The 19,962-nt window shown below is 36.7% G+C and overlaps 1 protein-coding gene across 4 annotated transcripts in view; it reads right to left on the bottom strand.

Annotated features, from left to right (window-relative positions):
• Positions 1 to 19,962, bottom strand: part of TBC1D8B (TBC1 domain family member 8B) — an 84,701-nt gene that overhangs the window by 34,839 nt on the left and 29,900 nt on the right. For all 4 annotated transcript variants that reach the window (XR_003429298.1, XM_027089450.1, XM_027089452.1 and 1 more), the window contains exons 8-9: positions 750 to 899; positions 70 to 220 (exon numbers count right to left, since the gene is read on the bottom strand). Coding sequence is in view for 3 of the 4 variants with exons in the window: in XM_027089450.1 (XP_026945251.1) it covers positions 70 to 220; positions 750 to 899 (301 nt within the window). In the remaining variant the exon portion in view is untranslated. The remainder of the gene's footprint in view (positions 1 to 69; positions 221 to 749; positions 900 to 19,962) is intronic.

Genomic DNA, 19,962 nt, shown 5'->3' with positions numbered 1-19,962 from the left:
TTAGTACATAACTCCTAGAAGGGGCATAGATAATGTCTGTTAAATGAATAAAGTGAATAAATGTAATACCTGAAAAAAGCATCCAGAGCTCTCCTCTTAAGGTCTCTGGAATCCCTCTTACAACCAGATCTTGAGTCTTTTTGGTCCGAAACATGCTAACACCACGCCCACATTCTGTAAACAGGATGTTCCAGGACTGTTCCTTCATCTTTTCTTTCAACTATAACAAAAAAATCAAAGCAACTAAACATGGTGAGAAATTAACTTAATTTGAAATTAAGTTTCAAATAACTCAATAACTCTCTTCACCATGAAACAATACCTATGGAAAACAAGAACACAGAAAGTCAAAATCAGTATTCACAGATGGGCTAAACCCTGCACCACTGTCATCACAAAAATCTTTAAAATCCATGTGAGCATAACAGGTTTAATTTACTATTTTAGTTCTTCTCATATTAAAATGGTAAAACCATGACACCTAGGAGGTAAAGCTTTGAACCATCATTCTCACCAATCACCCCAATTAGGATTGACTGTTAGAAATCTATGCAAATAAAGCCCAAGGTTCAACTTTCATCTTAATTCTTGATAACAGTCCTATTTTGTAATGGAACCAAACATGTCACACAGTAGTACCTGCTAGAAAACCTCTTCAAGCCCAAAAAGAAGAGTTTTCAGTCTGATCTAAGATTTTTATTTTTGATCAACTGTTTCAATCTATAGATTTAAATATTTTGTTTTCCTACCATTTTGGAATTAAGAGTCTCCAAATTCTGAGGGTGAAATACTGTCATTAAGGCTTCAGTGTTCACAGTTTTGCTGCATTCTCTCTGACATATCAAAGATTGTACCTCAATATCATCAGATGGGTCTACAGACTCAGAACTAATAGGAACCTGAAAAAGAAAGAATATAATTGTCCCAAATGTGTGCCTAAAAGTTTCCGCAAAAAGAAAAAGTGCTAATGTTTTATCTGTCATTTACAAACCACAATTTATATACATAATAAATATTAAAGCAATGTCTCAGAAGAACATTGTTTTTCCACCAAAATTAGAGATGTCAACAAACTAATGTCCAGAACATCAAGCTCATGACCTTAGTGAGTGAATTCCCCTACTTGGGCAATAAAATACAGGAAAAACATTTTAAAAAACAGGTCAGAACATTGGAAATTAACCAAAGGCACAGAATGAACTGAAAAGTATCGATTCAAAAAAAAACTAATGAACCTCAGTAAGAACACCAGTCTGTGAAGTTTTAACTTGAGGTTATTCCCATCCTCCTTCCCTTCCAAGCTCAGAGGTATGGTAGCCATGAAAGCCAGCATTATCACACCAATGGATCTTTTGAAACTTTATTAAAAGCCCCATCCCCAGAACACAGTCAATATTTTCACCAAACTAGCAGCTACCTGGAAAATCTCCATTCCTAGGGTGTTGTTATCATTTGATTTGACTCAGAGCTCAGCTCTATGTAAAAAGTCCTTTCCCCCGGGCATTCCAAGAAAACCATAGCAATCTTCTGATAATATCACAGCTGCCTAAGGCTGTGATTTCAATTTGGGGCAAACAAGAGCCTGGCTAAAAATTTAAAAGGAAGACCTTGAAAATCAGATGGCCATAGGGGAACTTTGAAAGGTTCCAACATATTCTTGGGGATCTGAAAGTATGCATGAGTATACAAGACTGTGAACCTACCCAGGAAAGAAATGGGACAGGAGAAGGCCCCAGTCATTCAACTCTGGAAATAAGAAATGAAAACTAAGGCTGATTTATAAACTTCCTAAAGTATGAAGTATACCTTCACACAAAGATCCTCTTGGCAAAAGGTGGAGAACTTACTGGTTCAAGGCATTTAAGGAAATCTTCTGGCCCATCATCGACTGACCACTGATTTAGACTGACTCGGGGTGATCTGAGGAAGCCATGCTTAAAAATACAAACAAGAACTAAAAAAAAAAGGCAACCAACAAAAAAAAAAGTCCCAGAAGGGGCTTACTTCTTAGATTTTTTTAAACTAGGAATGGAAAGCAGCTGTTATATATATACATTCAAAGAACTAAAGGAAACTGTTTAAAAAAATAAAGGACCAAGTTTAAAAGTGGGCAAAATACCAAAGCAGAGACCTCACCAAAGAAGATATAAAGACGACAATCATAGGAAAAGATGCTCAACATCATATGTCATTAGGTAATTGCAAATTTAAACAATGAGATACCATTTCACATCTATTAAAATGGCTAAAATCCAGAACACTGATAACACCAAGTGCTACTGGGGATGTGGAACAAGAAGAACTCTTATTCATTGCTGGCGGGAATACAAAGCAATACAGTACTTTAAGAGATGGTATGACAGTTTCTTATAAAGCTAAACACAGTCTTACCGTATGATTCAGCAATTGTGTTCCTAGGTATGTACCATAATGAGTTGAAAAGTTATGCCCACATAAAAACCTGCACATGAATGGTTATAGCAGCTTTATTCAAAACTACCAAAAACTGGAAGCAACTAAGGTGTCCTTCAATAGGTGAATGGATAAACCCTGGTATATCCAGAGAATGGAATATTTTTCAACAATAAAAAGAAACTATCAACAAAACTAAGAGATGTTTTTTTTTGAAAAGATAAACAAAATTGACAAACCTTTAGCTGGATTTACCATGAAAAAAAGAGAGAGGATTCAAACATAAAATTAGAAATGAAAGAGACTTTATGCCTGATGACACAGAAATTAAAAGGATCATAAGACATTACTTTGACCAATTATATGCCAACAAATGGGATGACACAGAAGAAACGGACAAATTCCTAGAGACATACAATTACCAAGACTTAATCATAAAAAATAGAAAATCTGAACATAACCAATAATATGTAAGGAAACTGAATCTAATACAAAACCTCTCAACAACAACAACAAAAAGCCCTGGACCAGATGGTGTCATGGGTAAAATCTACCAAACATGTAAAGAAGAATTAACGTTAATCCTCAAACTCTTGCAAAATATTAAATAGGAGGGAAGACACCCAAACTCATTTTACAAGGCCAGCAGTCTCCTGAAACCAAATCCAGATGGGAACACTACAAGAAAAGAAAACTAGAGGCCAAAATCCCTGATGCATACAGATGTAAAAATTCTCAACAAAATACTAGCAAACTGAATTCAACAGCACATTAAAAGGATCATACACCATGATCAACTGGGATTTATCCCTGGGAGGCAAGGATGGTTCAAAATACACAAATCAACAAAATAAGATACACCACATTAATAGAATGAAAGGTAAAAATCATATGATCATCTCAACAGATGCAGAAAAATTATTTGACAAATATTCAACATCCTTTCATAATAAAAACTATCAATAAAGTGGGTATAGAAGAAACATACCTCAATATAATAAAGGCCATATATGACAAGCCCAAAGCTAACATCATACTCCATGGTGAAAAGGTGAAAGCTTTTTCTCTAAGATCAGGAACAAGATAAGGGTGCCCACTCTCACCACTACTTTTCAACAAAGTACCATAAGTCCTGGCCAGAGAAATTAACAAGAAAAACAAATAAAAGGCTTCTAAATCAGAAATAAAGTAAAACTGTTTGCTGATGACATGATCTTGTATAGAGAAAATCCTTAAGACTCCATCAAAAAACTGTTAGAACTAATCAACAAACTCAGTAAACTTTCAGGATACAAAATCAGTTGTGTTTCTATACACTAACAATGGACTATCTGAAAAAAAAATAAAGAAAACAATCTCATTTACATTGACATCAAAAACAATAAAATACCTAGAAATAAATTAACCAAGAAAGTGAAAATCTATACACCAAAACTGATAAAACACTGATGAAAGAAACTGATGAAGACACAAATAAATGGAAAGATAACTTGTGTTCATGGATCAAAAGAATTAATATTGTGGGACTTCGCTGGTGGCGCAGTGGTTAAGAGTATGCCTGCCAATGCAGGGGACACAAGTTTGAGCCCTGGTCCAGGAAGATCCCACTGCCATGGAGCAACTAGACCCGTGTGCCACAACTACTGAGCCTGCAGTCTAGTGCCCGTGAGCCACAACTACTGAAGCCCGCCTGCCTAGAGCCTGTTCTCTGAAACAAGAGAGGCCACCACAATGAGAAGCCCACGCACCACAATGAAGAGTAGCCCCTGCTCCCTGCAACTAGAGAAAGCCCACGTGCAGCAATTAAGACCCAACACAGCCAAAAAATAGGAAAATAAATAAATTTATTTTAAAAAGGAATTAATATTATTAAAATGTCCACGCTGAAGGGTGGAGTCAAGATGGCGTACTAGGAGTACGTGGAATTTGTGGCTCCTCACAACTAGGGAACCTACCAGGCATTGGTGACGGACTATAGACACCTAAGGGAACAGGAGGAACCCCCAGCGAACAGGCTGTGGGATCTTGGTTCCCAGGCCAGAGGTCGGGACTGAGTTCCTGTGGTGGGAGCTCTGAGTCCAAACTGCTGGACTAACAGAGAACCTCACACCCCAGGGAATATCAATCAGAGTGAGGCCTCCCAGAGGTCCTCATCTCAGCACCAAGACCCAGCTCTATCTAACTGCCTGCAAACTCCAGTGCTGGACATCTCAGGCCAAACAACCAGTAAGACAGGAATAGAGCATCACCCATTAAAAAAAAAAAAAGAAATGACAAAAAAATTTGTTACAGATGAAGGAGCAAGGTAAAAACCTACAAGACCAAATAAATGAACATGAAATAGGCAACCTACCTGAAAAAGAATTCAGAGTAATGACAGTAAAGATGATCCAAAATCTCAGAAACAGAATGGAGAAAATACAAGAAACATTTAACAAGGATCTAGAAGAACTAAAGAGCAAACAGTGATAAACAATACAATTACTGAAACTGAAAATACTCTACAAGGAACCAATAACAGAATAACGGAGGCAGAAGAACAGATAAGTGAGCTGGAAGATAAAATGGTGGAAATAACTGCCAGGGAGCAGAAAAAAGAAAAAAGAATGAAAAGAATTGAGGACAGTCTCAGAGATCTCTGGGACAACATTTAAGTCACCAACATTCGACTTATAGGGGTCGCAGAAGAAGAACAGAAGATCCCACATGCCACGGAGCAACCAGGCCCATGAGGCACAACTACTGAGCCTGCACGTCTGGAGTTTGTGCTCCGCAACGAGAGGCCGTGACGGTGAGTGGCCCACGCACCGTGATGAACAGTGGCCCCTGCTCACCGCAACTAGAGAAAGCCCACGCAGAGAAACGAAGACCCAACACAGCCAAAAATGAATAAATAAATAAAATTTAAAAAAAAACCTACACTAGAAGGAATCAATAGCAGAATAACTGAGGCAGAAAAACGGATAAGTGACCTGGAAGACAGAATGGTGGAATTCACTGCTGCGGAACAGAATAAAGAAAAAAGAATGAAAAGAAATGAAGACAGCGTAAGAGACCTCTGGGACAACATTAAACGCAACAACATTTGCATTATAGGGGTCGCAGAAGGAGAAGAGAGAGAGAAAGGACCAGAGAAAATATCTGAAGAGGTTATAGACAAAAACTTCCCTAACGTGGGAAAGGAAATAGCCACCCAATTCCAGGAAGTGCAGAGAGTCCCAGGCAAGATAAACACAAGGAGAAACACGCTGAGACACACAGTAATTGAATTAACAAAAATTAAACACAACGAAAAGTTACTGAAAGCAACAAGGGAAAAATGACAAATGACATACAGGAGAACTCCCATAAGGTTAACAGCTGATTTCTCAGCAGAAACTCTACCAGCTAGAAGGGAGTGGCGTGATATACTTAAAGTGATGAAAGGGAAGAAACTACAACCAAGATTACTCTACCCTGCAAGGATCTCATTCAGATTCGACGGAGAAATCCAAAGGTTTACAGACAAGCAAAAGCTAAGAGAATTCAGCACCACCAAGCCAGCTCTACAACAAATCCTAAAGGAACTTCTCTAAGTGGGAAACACAATAGAAGAAAAGGACCTACAAAAACAAACCCAAAACAATTAAGAAAATGGTCATAGGAACATACATATGGATAATTACCTTAAACGTGAATGGATTAAATGCTCCAACCAAAAGACACAGCCTTGCTGAATGGATACAAAAACAAGACCCATATATATGCTGTCTACAAGAGACCCACTTCAGACCTAGGGACACATACAGGCTGAAAATGAGAGGATGCAAAAAGATATTCCATGCAAATAGAAATCAGAAGAAAGCTGGAGTAGCAATACTCATATCAGATAAAATAGACTTTAAAATAAAGAATGTTACAAGAGACAAGGAAGGACACTACATAATGATAAACGGATCTATCCAAGAAGGAGATATAACAATTGTAAATATATATGCACCCAACATAGGAGCACCTCAATACATAAGGCACCTGCTAACAGCTATAAAAAAGGAAATCGACAGTAACATAATAATAGTGGTGGACTTTAACACCTCACTTACACCAATGGACAGATCATCCAAAATGAAAATTAATAAGGAAACAGAAGCTTTAAATGACAAAACAGACTTTCTTCTCAAGTGCGCATGGAACGTTCTCCAGGATAGATCACATCTTGGGTCACACATCAAGCCACAGTAAATTTAAGAAAACTGAAATCATATCAAGCATCTTTTCTGACCATAACACTATGAGATTAGAAATGAATTACAGGGAAAAAAACGTAAAAAACACAAACACATGGAGGCTAAACAGTACGTAACTAAATAACCAAGAGATCACTGAAGAAATCAAAGAGGAAATCAAAAAACACCTAGAGGCAAATGAAAGAGAAAAAATGATGATCCAAAACCTATGGGATGCAGCAAAAGCAATTCTAAGAGGGAAGTATACACCTATACAAGCCTACATCAATAAACAAGAAAAATCTCAAATAAACAATCTAACCTTACACCGAAAGGAACTAGAGAAAGAAGAACAAACAAAAACCAAAGTTAGCAAAAGGAAAGATATCATAAAGATCAGTGCAGAAATAAATGAAATAGAAACAAAGAACACTACAGCAAAGATCAATAATACTAAGAGCTGGTTCCTTGAGAAGATAAAAATTGATAAACCATTAGCCAGACTCATCAAGAAAAACAGAGAGAGGACTGAAATCAATAAAATTAGAAAAGAAAAAGGAGAAGTTACAATAGACACCACAGAAATACAAAGCATCCTGAGAGACTACTACGAGCAACACTATGTCAATAAAATGGGCAACCTGGAAGAAATGGACACATTCGTAGAAAGGTATAACCCTCTAAGACTGAATCAGGAAGAAATAGAAAACATGAATAGACCAATCACAAGTGATGAAATTGAAACTGTGATTAAAAATCTTCCAAAAACAAAAGCCCAGGACCAGGTGGCTTCACAGGTGAATTCTATCAAACATTTAGAGAAGAGCTAACACCCATCCTTCTCAAACTCTTCCAAAAAACTGCAGAGGAAGGAACACTCCCAAACTCATTCTATGAGGCCACCATCACTGCTACCAAAACCAGACAAAGATACTACAAAAACAGAAAATTACAGACCAATGTCACTGGTTAATATAGATGGAAAAATCCTCAACAAAATACTAGCAAACAGAATCCAGCAACACACTGAAAGGGTCATACACCATGATCAAGTGGGATTTATCCCAGGGATGCAAGGATTCTTCAATATACGCAAGTCAATCAATGTGATACACCAATTAACAAATGGAAGAAGAAAAACCATATGATCATCTAAATAGATGCAGAAAAAGCTTTTGACAAAATTCAACACCCATTTATGATAAAAACTCTCCAGAAAGTGGGCATAGAGGGAACTTACCTCAACATAATAAAGGACATATAAGACAAATCCATAGCAAACATCATTCTCAAAGGTGAAAAACTGAAAGCATTTCCTCTAAGATCAGGAACAAGACAAGGATGTCCACTCTCACCACTATTATTCAACATAGTTTTGGAAGTCCTAGCCACAGCAATCAGAGCAGAAAAAGAAAAGGAATACAAATAAGAAAACAAGAAGCAAAACTGTCACTGTTTGCAGATGACATGATACTATACACAGAGAATCCTAAAGATGCTACCAGAAAACTACTAGAGCTAATCAATGAATTTGGTAAAGTTGCAGGATACAAAGTTAATGCACAGAAATCTCTTGCATTCTTATACACTAATGATGAAAAATGTGAAAGAGTAATTAAGGAAACACTCCCATTTGCCACTGCAACAAAAAGAATAAAATATCTAGGAATAAACCTACCTAGGGAGACAAAAGACTTGTACACAGAAAACTATAACACACTGATGAAAGAAATTAAAGATGATAGCTACAGATGGAGAGATATACCATGTTCTTAGATTGGAAGAATCAATATTATGAAAATGACTATACTACCCAAAGCAATCTACACATTCAATGCAATTCTTATCAAATTACCAATGGCATTTTTTATGGAACTAGAAAAAAATTCTTAAAATTTGTATGGAGACACAAAAGACCCTGAATAGCCAAAGCAGTCTTGAGGGAAAAAAACGGAGCTGGAGGAATCAGACTTCCTGACTTCACACTAAACTACAAAGCAACAGTAATCAAGACAACATGGTACTGGCACAAAAACAGAAACATAGATCAATGGAACAAGATAGAAAGCCCAGAGATAAACGCATGCACCTATGGTCAACTAATCTATGACAAAGGAGGAAACGACATACAATGGAGAAAAGACAGTCTCTTCAATAAGTGGTACTGGGAAAACTGGACAGCTACATGTAAAAGAATGAAATTAGAACACTCCCTAACACCAAACACAAAAATAAACTCAAACTGGATTAGACACCTAAACGAAAGACCGGACACTATAAAACTCTTAGAGGAAAATATAGGAAGAACACTGTTTGACAAAAATCACAGCAAGATCTTTTTTGATCCACCTCCTAGAGTAATATAAATAAATGAAAAAATAAACAAATGGGACCTAATGAAACTTAAAAGCTTTTGTACAGCAAAGGAAACTATAAACAAGACGAAAAGACAACCCTCAGAATGGGAGAAAATATTTGCAAACGAATCAATGGACAAACGATTAATCTCCAAAATATATAAACAGCTCATGCAGCTCAATATTAAAAAAACAAACAACCCAATCCCAAAATGGGCAAAAGACCTAAATAAACATTTATCCAAAGAAGATATACACACTGCCAACAAACACATGAAAGAATGCTCAACAGCATTAATCATTAGAGAAATGCAAATCAAAACTACAATGAGATATCATCTCACATCATCTCACAACAGTCAGAATGGCCATCATCAAAAAATCTAGAAACAATAAATGCTGGAGAGGGTGTGGAGAAAAGGAAACACTCTTGCACTGCTGGTGGGAATGTGAATTGGTACAGCCACTATGGAGAACAGTATCGAGGTTCCTTAAAAAACTACAAATAGAACTACCATATGACCCAGCAATCCCACTACTGGGCATATACCCTGAGAAAACCATAATTCAAAAAGAGTCATGTACCAAAATGTTCATTGCAGCTCTATTTACAATAGCCCGGAGATGGAAACAACCTAAGTGTCCATCATTGGATGAATGGATAAAGAAGATGTGGCACATATATACAATGGAATATTACTCAGCCATAAAAGGAAACGAAATTGAGCTAGCTGTAATGAGGTGGATAGACCTAGAGTCTGTCATACAGACTGAAGTAAGTCAGAAAGAGAAAGACAAATACCGTATGCTAACACATATATATGGAATTTAAGAAAAAAAATGTCATGAAGAACCTATGGGTAAGACAGGAATAAAGACACAGACCTACTAGAGAATGGACTTGAGGATATGGGGAGGGGGAAGGGTAAGCTGTGACAAAGCGAGAGGCATGGACATATATACACTATCAATCGTAAGGTACATACTAGTGGGAAGCAGCCGCATAGCACAGGGAGATCAGCTCGGTGCTTTTTGACTGCCTGGAGGGGTGGGATAGGGAGGGTGGGAGGGCGGTAGACGCAAGAGGGAAGAGGTATGGGAATAAATGTATATGTATAACTGATTCACTTTGTTATAAAGCAGAAACTAACACACCATTGTAAAGCAATTATACTCCAATAAAGATGCAAAAAAAAAGGAACATACAGTGGAGAAAAGAAAACCTCTTCAATAAGTGGTGCTGGAAAAACTGGACAGGTACATGTAGAGGTATGAAATTACAACACTCCCTAACACCATACACAAAAATAAACTCAGAATGGATTAAAGACCTAAATGTAAGGCCAGACACTATCAAACTCTTAGAGGAAAACATAGGCAGAACACTGTATGACATAAATCACAACAAGATCCTTTTTGACCCACCTCCTAGAGAAATGTAAATAAAAACAAAAATAAACAAATGGGACCTAATGAAACTTCAAAGCTTTGGAACAGCAAAGGAAACCATAAACAAGATGAAAAGACAACCCTCAGAATGGGAGAAAATATTTGCAAATGAAGCAACTGACAAAGGTTTAATCTCCAAAATTTACAAGCAGCTCATGCAGCTGAATATCAAAAAAACAAACAACCCAATCCAGAAATGGGCAGAAGATCTAAATAGACATTTCTCCAAAGATGATATACAGATTGGCAACAAACACATGAAAGAATGCTCAACGTCATAAATCATTAGAGAAATGCAAATCAAAACTACAATGAGATATCATCTCACATCGGTAAGAATGGCCATCATCAAAAAATCTAGAAACAGTAAATGCTGGAGAGGGTGTGGAGAAAAGGGAACACTCTTGCACTGTTGGTAGGAATGTAAATTGATACAGTCACTATGGAAAACAGTATGGAGGTTCCTTAAAAAACTACAAATAGAACGACCATACGACCCAGCAATCCCACTACTGGGCATACATCCTGAGAAACCCATAATTGAAAAAGAGTCATGTACCAAAATGTTCATTGCAGCCCTATTTACAATAGCCAGGATATGGAAGCAACCTAAGTGTCCATCAACAGATGAACGGATAAAGAAGATGAGGCACATATATACAATGCAATATTACTCAGCCATAAAAAGAAACAAAACTGAATTATTTGTAGTGAGGTGGATGTACCTAGAGTCTGTCATACAGCATGAAGTAAGTCAGAAAGAGAAAAACAAATACTGTATGCTAAAACATATATATGGAATCTAAGAAAAAAAATAAAAAAAGGTCATGAAGAACCTAGGGGTAAGATGGGAATAAAGACACAGACCTACTAGAGCATGGACTTGAGGATATGGGGAGGGGGAAGGGTAAGCTGTGACAAAGTGAGAGAGTGGCATGGACATATATACACTACCAAATGTAAAATAGATAGCTACTGGGAAGCAGCTGCATAGCACACGGAGATCAGCTCAGTGCTCTGTGACCACCTAGACGGGTGGGATAGGGAGGGTGGGAGGGAGGGAGATGCAAGAGGGAAGAGATATGGGAACATATGTATATGTATAACTGATTCACTTTGTTATAAAGCAGAAACTAACACACCATTGTAAAGCAATTATACTCCAATAAAGATGTAAAAAAAAAAAGAAAAAAGAAAATCTACGAACAACAAATGCGGGAGAGGGTATGGAGAAATGGGAACATTCTCGCACTGTTGGTGGGAATGTAAATTGATACAGCCACTATGAAGAACAGTATGGAGTTTCCTTAAAAAACTAAAAATAGAATTACCATATGATCAAGCAATCCCACTACTGGGCATATACCCTGAGGAAACCATAATTTAGAAAGACACATGGAACCCAATATTCATTGCAGCACTATTTACAATAGCCAGGTCATGAAAGCAACCTAAATGCCCATTGACAGACGAATTGATAAAGAAGATGTAGTACATATATACAATGGAATATAACTCAGCAATAAAAAGGAACAAAACTGGGTCATTTGTAGAGACGTGGATGGATCTAGAGACTGTCATACAGAGTGAAGTAAGTCAGAAAGAGAAAAACAAATATCGTACATTAACGCATATATGTGGAACCTAGAAAAATGGTACAGATGAACTGGTTTGCAGGGCAGAAATTGAGACACAGATGTAGAGAAGTAACGTATGGACACCAAAGGGGTAAAGTGACAGGATGGTGGTGGTGGTGGTGGTGGTGGTGTGATGAATTGTGAGATTGGGATTGACATGTATACACTGATGTGTACAAAACTGATGACTAATAAGGACCTGCTGTATGAAAAAATAAATAAAATAAAATTCAAAAATTAGAAAAAGAGTAAGAAATGACAAAAATCTGGAATGCGATAAAATAAATGTTTGGAAAGGTCATGGATTCAGTTTAATAAATTACGGTGTATAGAGAGCAAGGGAGATAAAATAAATAAATAAATAAATAAAGTGATGTAAGGGAAAAACCTACAACCAAGATTACTCTCATTCAGATTTGATGGAGAAATTAAAACCTTTACAGATAAGCAAAAGCTAAGAGAATTCAGCACCACCAAAGCAGCTTTACAACAAATGCTAAAGGAACTTCTCTAGGCAAGAAACACAAGAGAAAGAAAAGATCTACAATGACAAACCCAAAACAATTAAGAAAATGGAAACAGGAACATACATATCGATAATTACCTTAAATGTAAATGGATTAAATGCTCCAACCAAAAGACATAGACTGCCTGAATGGATATAAAAACAAGACCCATATATATGCTGTCTACAAGAGACCCACTTCAGACCTAGGGACACATACAGACTGAAAGTGAGGGGATGGAAAAAGATATTCCATGCAAATGGAAATCAAAAGAAAGCTGGAGTAGCAATTTTCTTATCAGACAAAATAGACTTTAAAATAAAGACTATTACAAGAGACAAAGAAGGACACCACATAATGAGCAAGGGATCAATCCAAGAAGAAGACAGAACAATAAATATTTACGCACCCAACGTAGGAGCACCTCAATACATAAGGCAAATGCTAACAGCCATAAAAGGGGAAATTGACAGTAACACAGTAACAGTAGGGGGCTTCAACACCCCACTTTCACCAATGGACAGAGCATTCAAAATGAAAATAAATAAGGAAACACCAGCTTTAAATGATACATTAAACAAGATGGACTTAATTGGTATTTATAGGACATTCTATCCAAAAACAACAGAATACACTTTCTTCTCAAGTGTCCATGGAACATTCTCCAGGATAGATCGTATCTTGGGTCACAAATCAAGCCTTGGTAAACTTAAGAAAATTGAAATCAGATCAAGTATATTTTCTGACCACAATGCTATGAGACTAGGTATCAATTACAGGAAAAAAACTGTAAAAAATACAAACGCATGGAGGCTAAACAAAATGCTAGTAAATAACCAAGAGATAACTGAAGAAATCAAAGAGGAAATCAAAAAATACCTAGAAACAAATGACAATGAAAACAGCACGACCCAAAACCTATGGGATGCAGCAAAAGCAGTTCTAAGACGGAAGTTTATAGCAATACAATCCTACCTCAAGAAAGAAGAAACATCTCAAATAAACAACCTAACCATACACCTAAAGCAATTAGAGAAAGAATAAAAGAACCCCAAAGTTAGCAGAAGGTAAGAAATCATAAAGAGCAGATCAGAAATAAATGAAAAATAAATGAAAGAAACAATAGCAAACATCAATAAAACTAAAAGCTGGTTCTTTGAGAAGATAAACAAATTTGATAAACCATTAGCCAGACTCCTCAAGAAAAAAAGGGAGAAGACTCAAAGCAACAGAATTAGAAATGAAAAAGAAGTAACAATTGACACTGCAGATATACAAAGAATCATGAGAGATTACAACAAGCAACTCTATGCCAATAAAATGGACAACCTGGAAGAAATGGATAAATTCTTAGAAAAGCACAACCTTCCAAGACTGAACCAGGAAGAAATAGAAAATATGAACAGACCAATCACAAGCACTGAAATTGAAACTGTGATTAAAATCTTCCAACAATCAAAATCCCAGGACCAGATGGATTCACAGACAAATTCTATCAAACATTTGCAGAAGAGCTAACACCTATCCTTCTCCAACTCTTCCAAAATACAGCAGAGGGAGGAACACTCCCAAATTCATTCTATGAGGCCACCATCACCCTGATACCAAAACCAGACAAAGATGTCACAAAAAAGGAAAACTACAGGCCAATATTTCTGATGAACATAGATGCAAAAATGCTCAACAAAATACTAGCAAACAGAATCCAACAGCACATTAAAAGGATCATACATCATGATCAAGTGGGGTTTATCCCAGGAATGCAAGGATTCTTCAGTATATGCAAATCAATCAATGTGACAGATCATATTAACAAACTGAAGTATAAAAACCATATGACAGGGCTTCCCTGGTGGTGCAGTGGTTGAGAGTCTGCCTGCCGATGCAGGGGACGCAGGCTCGTACCACGGTCTGGGAGGACCCCACATGCCGCGGAGTGGCTAGGCCCGTGAACCATGGCCGCTGAGCCTGCGCGTTGGGAGCCTGTGCTCCGCAATGGGAGAGGCCACAACAGTGAGAGGCCCGTGTACCGCAAAAAAAAAAAAAAAAAAAAAACCGTGACAATCTCAATAGGTGCAGAAAAAGCGCTTTTGACAAAATTCAACACCCATTTATGATTAAAAAAACACTCGAAAGAGTAGGCATTGAGGGAACCTACCTCAACATAATAAAGGACATATATGACAAACCCACAGCCAACATCGTTCTCAATGGTGAAAAACTGAAACCATTTCCTCTAAGATCAGGAACAAGACAAGCGTGCCCACTCTCACCACTATTATTCAACATAGTTTTGGAAGTTTTAGCCACAGCAATCAGAGGAGAAAAAAAAAAAAATAAAAGGAATACAAATTGGAAAAGAAGAAGTAAAACTGTCACTGTTTGCAGATGACATGATACTATACATAGAGAATCCTAAAGATGCTACCAGGAAACTACTAGAGCTAATCAATGAATTTGGTAGAGTAGCATGATATAAAATTAATGCACAGAAATCTCTTGCATTCCTATACACTAATGATGAAAAATCTGAAAGAGAAATGAAGGAAACACTCCCATTTACCACTGCAACAAAAAGAATAAAATACCTAGGAATTAACCTACCTATGGAAACAAAAGACCTGTATGCAGAAAACTATAAGACACTGATGAAAGAAATTAAAGATGATACAAACAGATGGAGAGATATACTATGTTCTTGGACTGGAAGAATCAAGATTGTGAAAATGACTATACTACCCAAAGTAATCTACAGATTCAATGCAATCCCTATCAAACTATCAATGGCATCTTTCACAGAACTAGACCAAAAAATTGCACAATTTGTATGGAAACACAAAAGACTCCGAATAGCCAAAAAAATCTTGAGATAGAAAAACGGAGCTGGAGGAATCAGGCTCCCAGACTGCAGATACTACAAAACTACAGTAATCAAGACAGTATGGTACTGGCACAAAAACAGAAATATAGATCAATGGAACAGGACAGAAAGCCCAGAGATAAACCCACACACATAAGGTCACCTTATCTTTGATAAAGGAGGCTAGAGTATACAATGGAGAAAAGACAGCCTCTTCAATAAGTGGTGCTGGGAAAACCAGACAGCTAAATGTAAAAGAATGAAAGTAGAACACTTCCTAACACCATACACAAACATAAACTCAAAATGGATTAAAGACCTAAATGTAAGGCCAGACACTATCAAACTCTTAGAGGAAAACATAGGCAGAACATTCTGTGACCTAAAGCACAGCAAGATCCTTTTTGACCCACCTCCTAGAAAAATGTAAATAAAAACAAAAATAAACAAATGGGACCTAATGAAACTTAAAAGCTTTTGCACAGCAAAGGAAACCATAAACAAGATGAAAAGACAACACTCAGAATGAGAGAAACTGTTTGCAAGCAAAACAACTGACAAAGGATTAATCTCCAAAATATACAAGCAGCTCATGTAGGTCAATATCAAAAAAACAAACAACCCAATCCAAAAATGGGCAGAAGACCTAAATAGACATTTCTCTGAAGAAGATATACAGATTGCCAACAAACACATGAAAAGATGCTGAACATCACTAATTGTTAGAGAAATGCAAATCAAAACTACAATGAGGTGTCACCTCACACCAGTCAGAGTGGCCATCATCAAAAAAAAAAATCTACAAATAATAAATGCTGGAGAGGGTGTGGAGAAAAGGGAACCCTCTTACACTGTTGGTGGGAATGTAAATTGGTACAGCCACTATAGAGAACAGTATGGAGGTTCCTTAAAACACTAAAATAGAACTACCATATGACCCAGCAATCCCACTACTGGGCATATACCCTGAGAAAACCATCATTCAAAAAGTCATGTGCCACAATGTTCACTGCGGCACTATTTACAATAGCCAGGACATGGAAGCAACCTAAGTGTCCATCGACAGATGAATGGATAAAGAAGATGTGGCACATATATACAATGGACTATTACTCACCCATAAAAGGAAACGAAATTGAGTTATTTGTAGTGAGGTGGATGGACCTAGAGTCTGTCATACAGAGTCAAGTAAATCAGAAAGAGAAAAACAAATACCGTATGTTATCACGTATATATGGGATCTAAAAAAAAACAAAAAATGTTCTCATGAACCTAGGGGCAGGATAGCAATAAAGACACAGACGTAGAGAATGGACTTGAGGACATGGTAGGGGGAAGGGTAAGCTGGGACAAAGTAAGAGAGTAGCATTGACATATATACACTACCAAATTTAAAACAGCTAGTGGGAAGCAGCTGCATGGCACAGGGAGATCAGCTCGGTGCTTTGCAACCACCTAGAGGGGTGGGACAAGGTAGGTGGGAGGGAGACGCAAGAGGGAGGGGATATGGGGATATACGTATGCATACAGCTGATTCACTTTGTTATACAGCAGAAACTAACACAACACTGTAAAGCAATTATACTCCAATAAAGATGTTAAAAAAGAAAGTCCATGCTACCCAAAGCCATCCACAGACTCAAGGCAATCTCTATCAAAATTCAAATGGCACTTTTCATTGAAATGGAAAGAAATCCTAAACTTCACATGTAACCACAAGAGACCCTGAATAGACAATGAAATCCTGAAAAAGAACAAAGTTGAAGGCATCACATTTCCTGATTTCCAACTATATTACAAAGTTACAGTAATCAAAACAGCATGGTACTGGCATAAAAATAGACACACAGGCTAACAGAACAGAGGTGAGAGCCCGAAATAAATCCACATATATATAGTCAACTAATATCTGAAAAGGGAACCAAGACTACTCAATGTGGAAAGAACAGTCTCTTCAATAAATGGTGTTGGGAAAACTGATTATCCACATGCAAAAGAATGAAATTGGACTGCTATTTTACACCATGCACAAAAATTAACTCAAAATGAATTAAGGACTTAATCATAAAACTCCAAACTATAAAATTCCTAGAAGAAAATATAGGGGAAAAAGTTCCTTCATATTGGTCTTAGCAACAATTTTTAAGATAGGACACCAAAAGCATAAGCAAATATCAATAAGTAGGACTACATAAGGTTAAAAAGCTTCTGAAAAGAGAAAGAAATAATCAACAAAATGAAAAGGCAACATATAAAACAGAAGAAAGTATTTGCAAACCATAAATCAGATAAGGGATTAACATCTACAACATATAAGGGACTTTACACAACTCAACAGCAAAAAACAAAACAGAACAAAAAAACCTGATTAAGAAAATGGACAAGGGACCTAAATAGATATTTTTTACAAAGATATACAAATGGCCAACAAATACATGAAAAGGTGCTGAACATCACTAATCATCAGGAAATGCAAATCAAAACCACAATGAGGTATAATTACACACCTGTTAGAATGGTTATTATCAAAAGAGTTAAGTGTTGGCAAGAATGTGGAAAATAGGGAGCCAAAGCGCACTGTTGTTGATGATGTAAATTGGTACAGCGCTATGGAAAACATGTATGGAGGTCCTCAAAAGATTAAAATTAGAACTACCACATGATTTGGTAATCCCACTTCTGGGTAAATATTCAAAGGAAATGAAGTCACTATCTTGAAGAGATATCTGCACCCCTATGTTCATTGCAGCATTGTTCACAAAATCTAAGACAAATCTAACTGTTGACAGATGAATGGATAAAGAAAACGTGGTGTGTGTATATATGTGTGTATGTATATTTATGTGTGTATATATATATATATATATACACACACACACACACACACACACACACACAAAGGATTATTATTTAGCCATAAAAAGGAAGTTCTGCAAGGTGCAACAACATGGATGGACATTGAGGGCACTACACTAAGTGAAATAAATCAGACAGAGAAAGACAAATACTGTATGATCTCACTTATATGTGGAATATAAAACAGCCAGCTTTATAGAAGCAGAGTAGAACGGTGGTTTCCAGGGGCTAGGAGTAGGGGAAATGAGATGTTGGTCGATGTGTACAAACTTCCAGTTTATATGAAAAATAAATTCTAGGAATCTAATGTACAGCATGGTGACTACAGTTAACAATATTGTATATTTGAAAGTTGCTATGAGAGTAGAATTTAAATGTTTTCACTACAACAACAACAAAATTGTAATTACATGAGGTGGGGGATATGTTAACTAACCTTACTGTGGTAATCATTTTAATATATGTGTATCAAATCATCACATCATACATCTTAAACTTACACAATGTTATATGTCAATTATCTCAATAAATCTGGGGGAAAAAAAAGAACCCAGCAGTTCCTTACACACATAGTTGAAGTTTAACAAATATTTGTTGAATTTTTAAAAATTCAAAAAAAAAATAAATGAGGTATCAAACCACAAAAAGATATGGAGGAACCTTAAATGCATATTGCTAAGGAGTCAGTCTGAAAAGGATACATATGGTATGATTCCAACTGTATAACATTTTGGGAAAGGCAAGAGTATAGAAACAGTAAAATGATCAGTGGTTACCAAGCGTTGGGGAGAGGGATTAAACAGGTAGAGCACAAGGGATATCTAGGGCAGGGAAATTATTCTGTATGATACTATAATGGTACATATATTATGTATCTGGCAAAAGCCATAGAATTGTACACCACTAAGAGTGGATCCTAATGTAAACTATGCACTTTAGTTAATAATGTATCAATACTGGTTCATCAGTTATAACAAATGTACCATACCAATGCAAGATGTTAATAATAGGGAAAACTGGGCATAGTAGAGGGTGGGCAGGTGTATATAGGAACTCTGTACTTTCTGTTCAATTTTTCTGTAAACCTAAAACTGCTCTAAGAAATAAAGTCTATTAATTAAAACGATTTAAAACAGGAAAGTATGACAACTATGTCCCATCAAATAGAGAATATCAACAAAGAGAAATTATTAAAACAAAGAATCAATCAACAATGTATGAAGGATTTCAATTTCTTCACATCCTCCTCAACATTTGTTATTGTCTGTCTTTATTATTAGAGCCACCCTAGTGGGTGTGAAAGGGTCTCTAATTGTGGCTTTGATTTGCAGTTCCCTAATGACTATTTACGTTGAAGATCTTTATGTGCTTACTGGCCATTTCTTTATCTTCTTTAGAGAACTGTATATTCAAATCCTTTGACCGTTAAAAAAAATTAGATAAATTTGCCTTTTATTTTTGAGTTGTAAGAGTTTTTTATATATTCTGGATAGATGTCCCTTATCAGATATATAATTTGCAAATATTTTCTCTCATTCTGTGTATTGTCTCTTCACTTTCTTTTTTTTTTTTTTTTTTTTTTTTTTTTTTTTTTTCGGCTCTCTTTTCCTTTTTCTCCCTCCTCCTTGGGGAAACCCAGCCCCCGCCCCCCCGGGCCCGCCGCCCTTGGCCCACCGGCCC

The sequence above is a fragment of the Aethalodelphis obliquidens genome, unplaced genomic scaffold, assembly GCF_003676395.1.
Source record: "Aethalodelphis obliquidens isolate GAN/ISIS:26980383/991018 unplaced genomic scaffold, ASM367639v1 scaffold66, whole genome shotgun sequence".
Taxonomy (NCBI): domain Eukaryota; kingdom Metazoa; phylum Chordata; class Mammalia; order Artiodactyla; family Delphinidae; genus Aethalodelphis; species Aethalodelphis obliquidens.
This window is presented reverse-complemented; position numbering and strand designations above follow the sequence as displayed.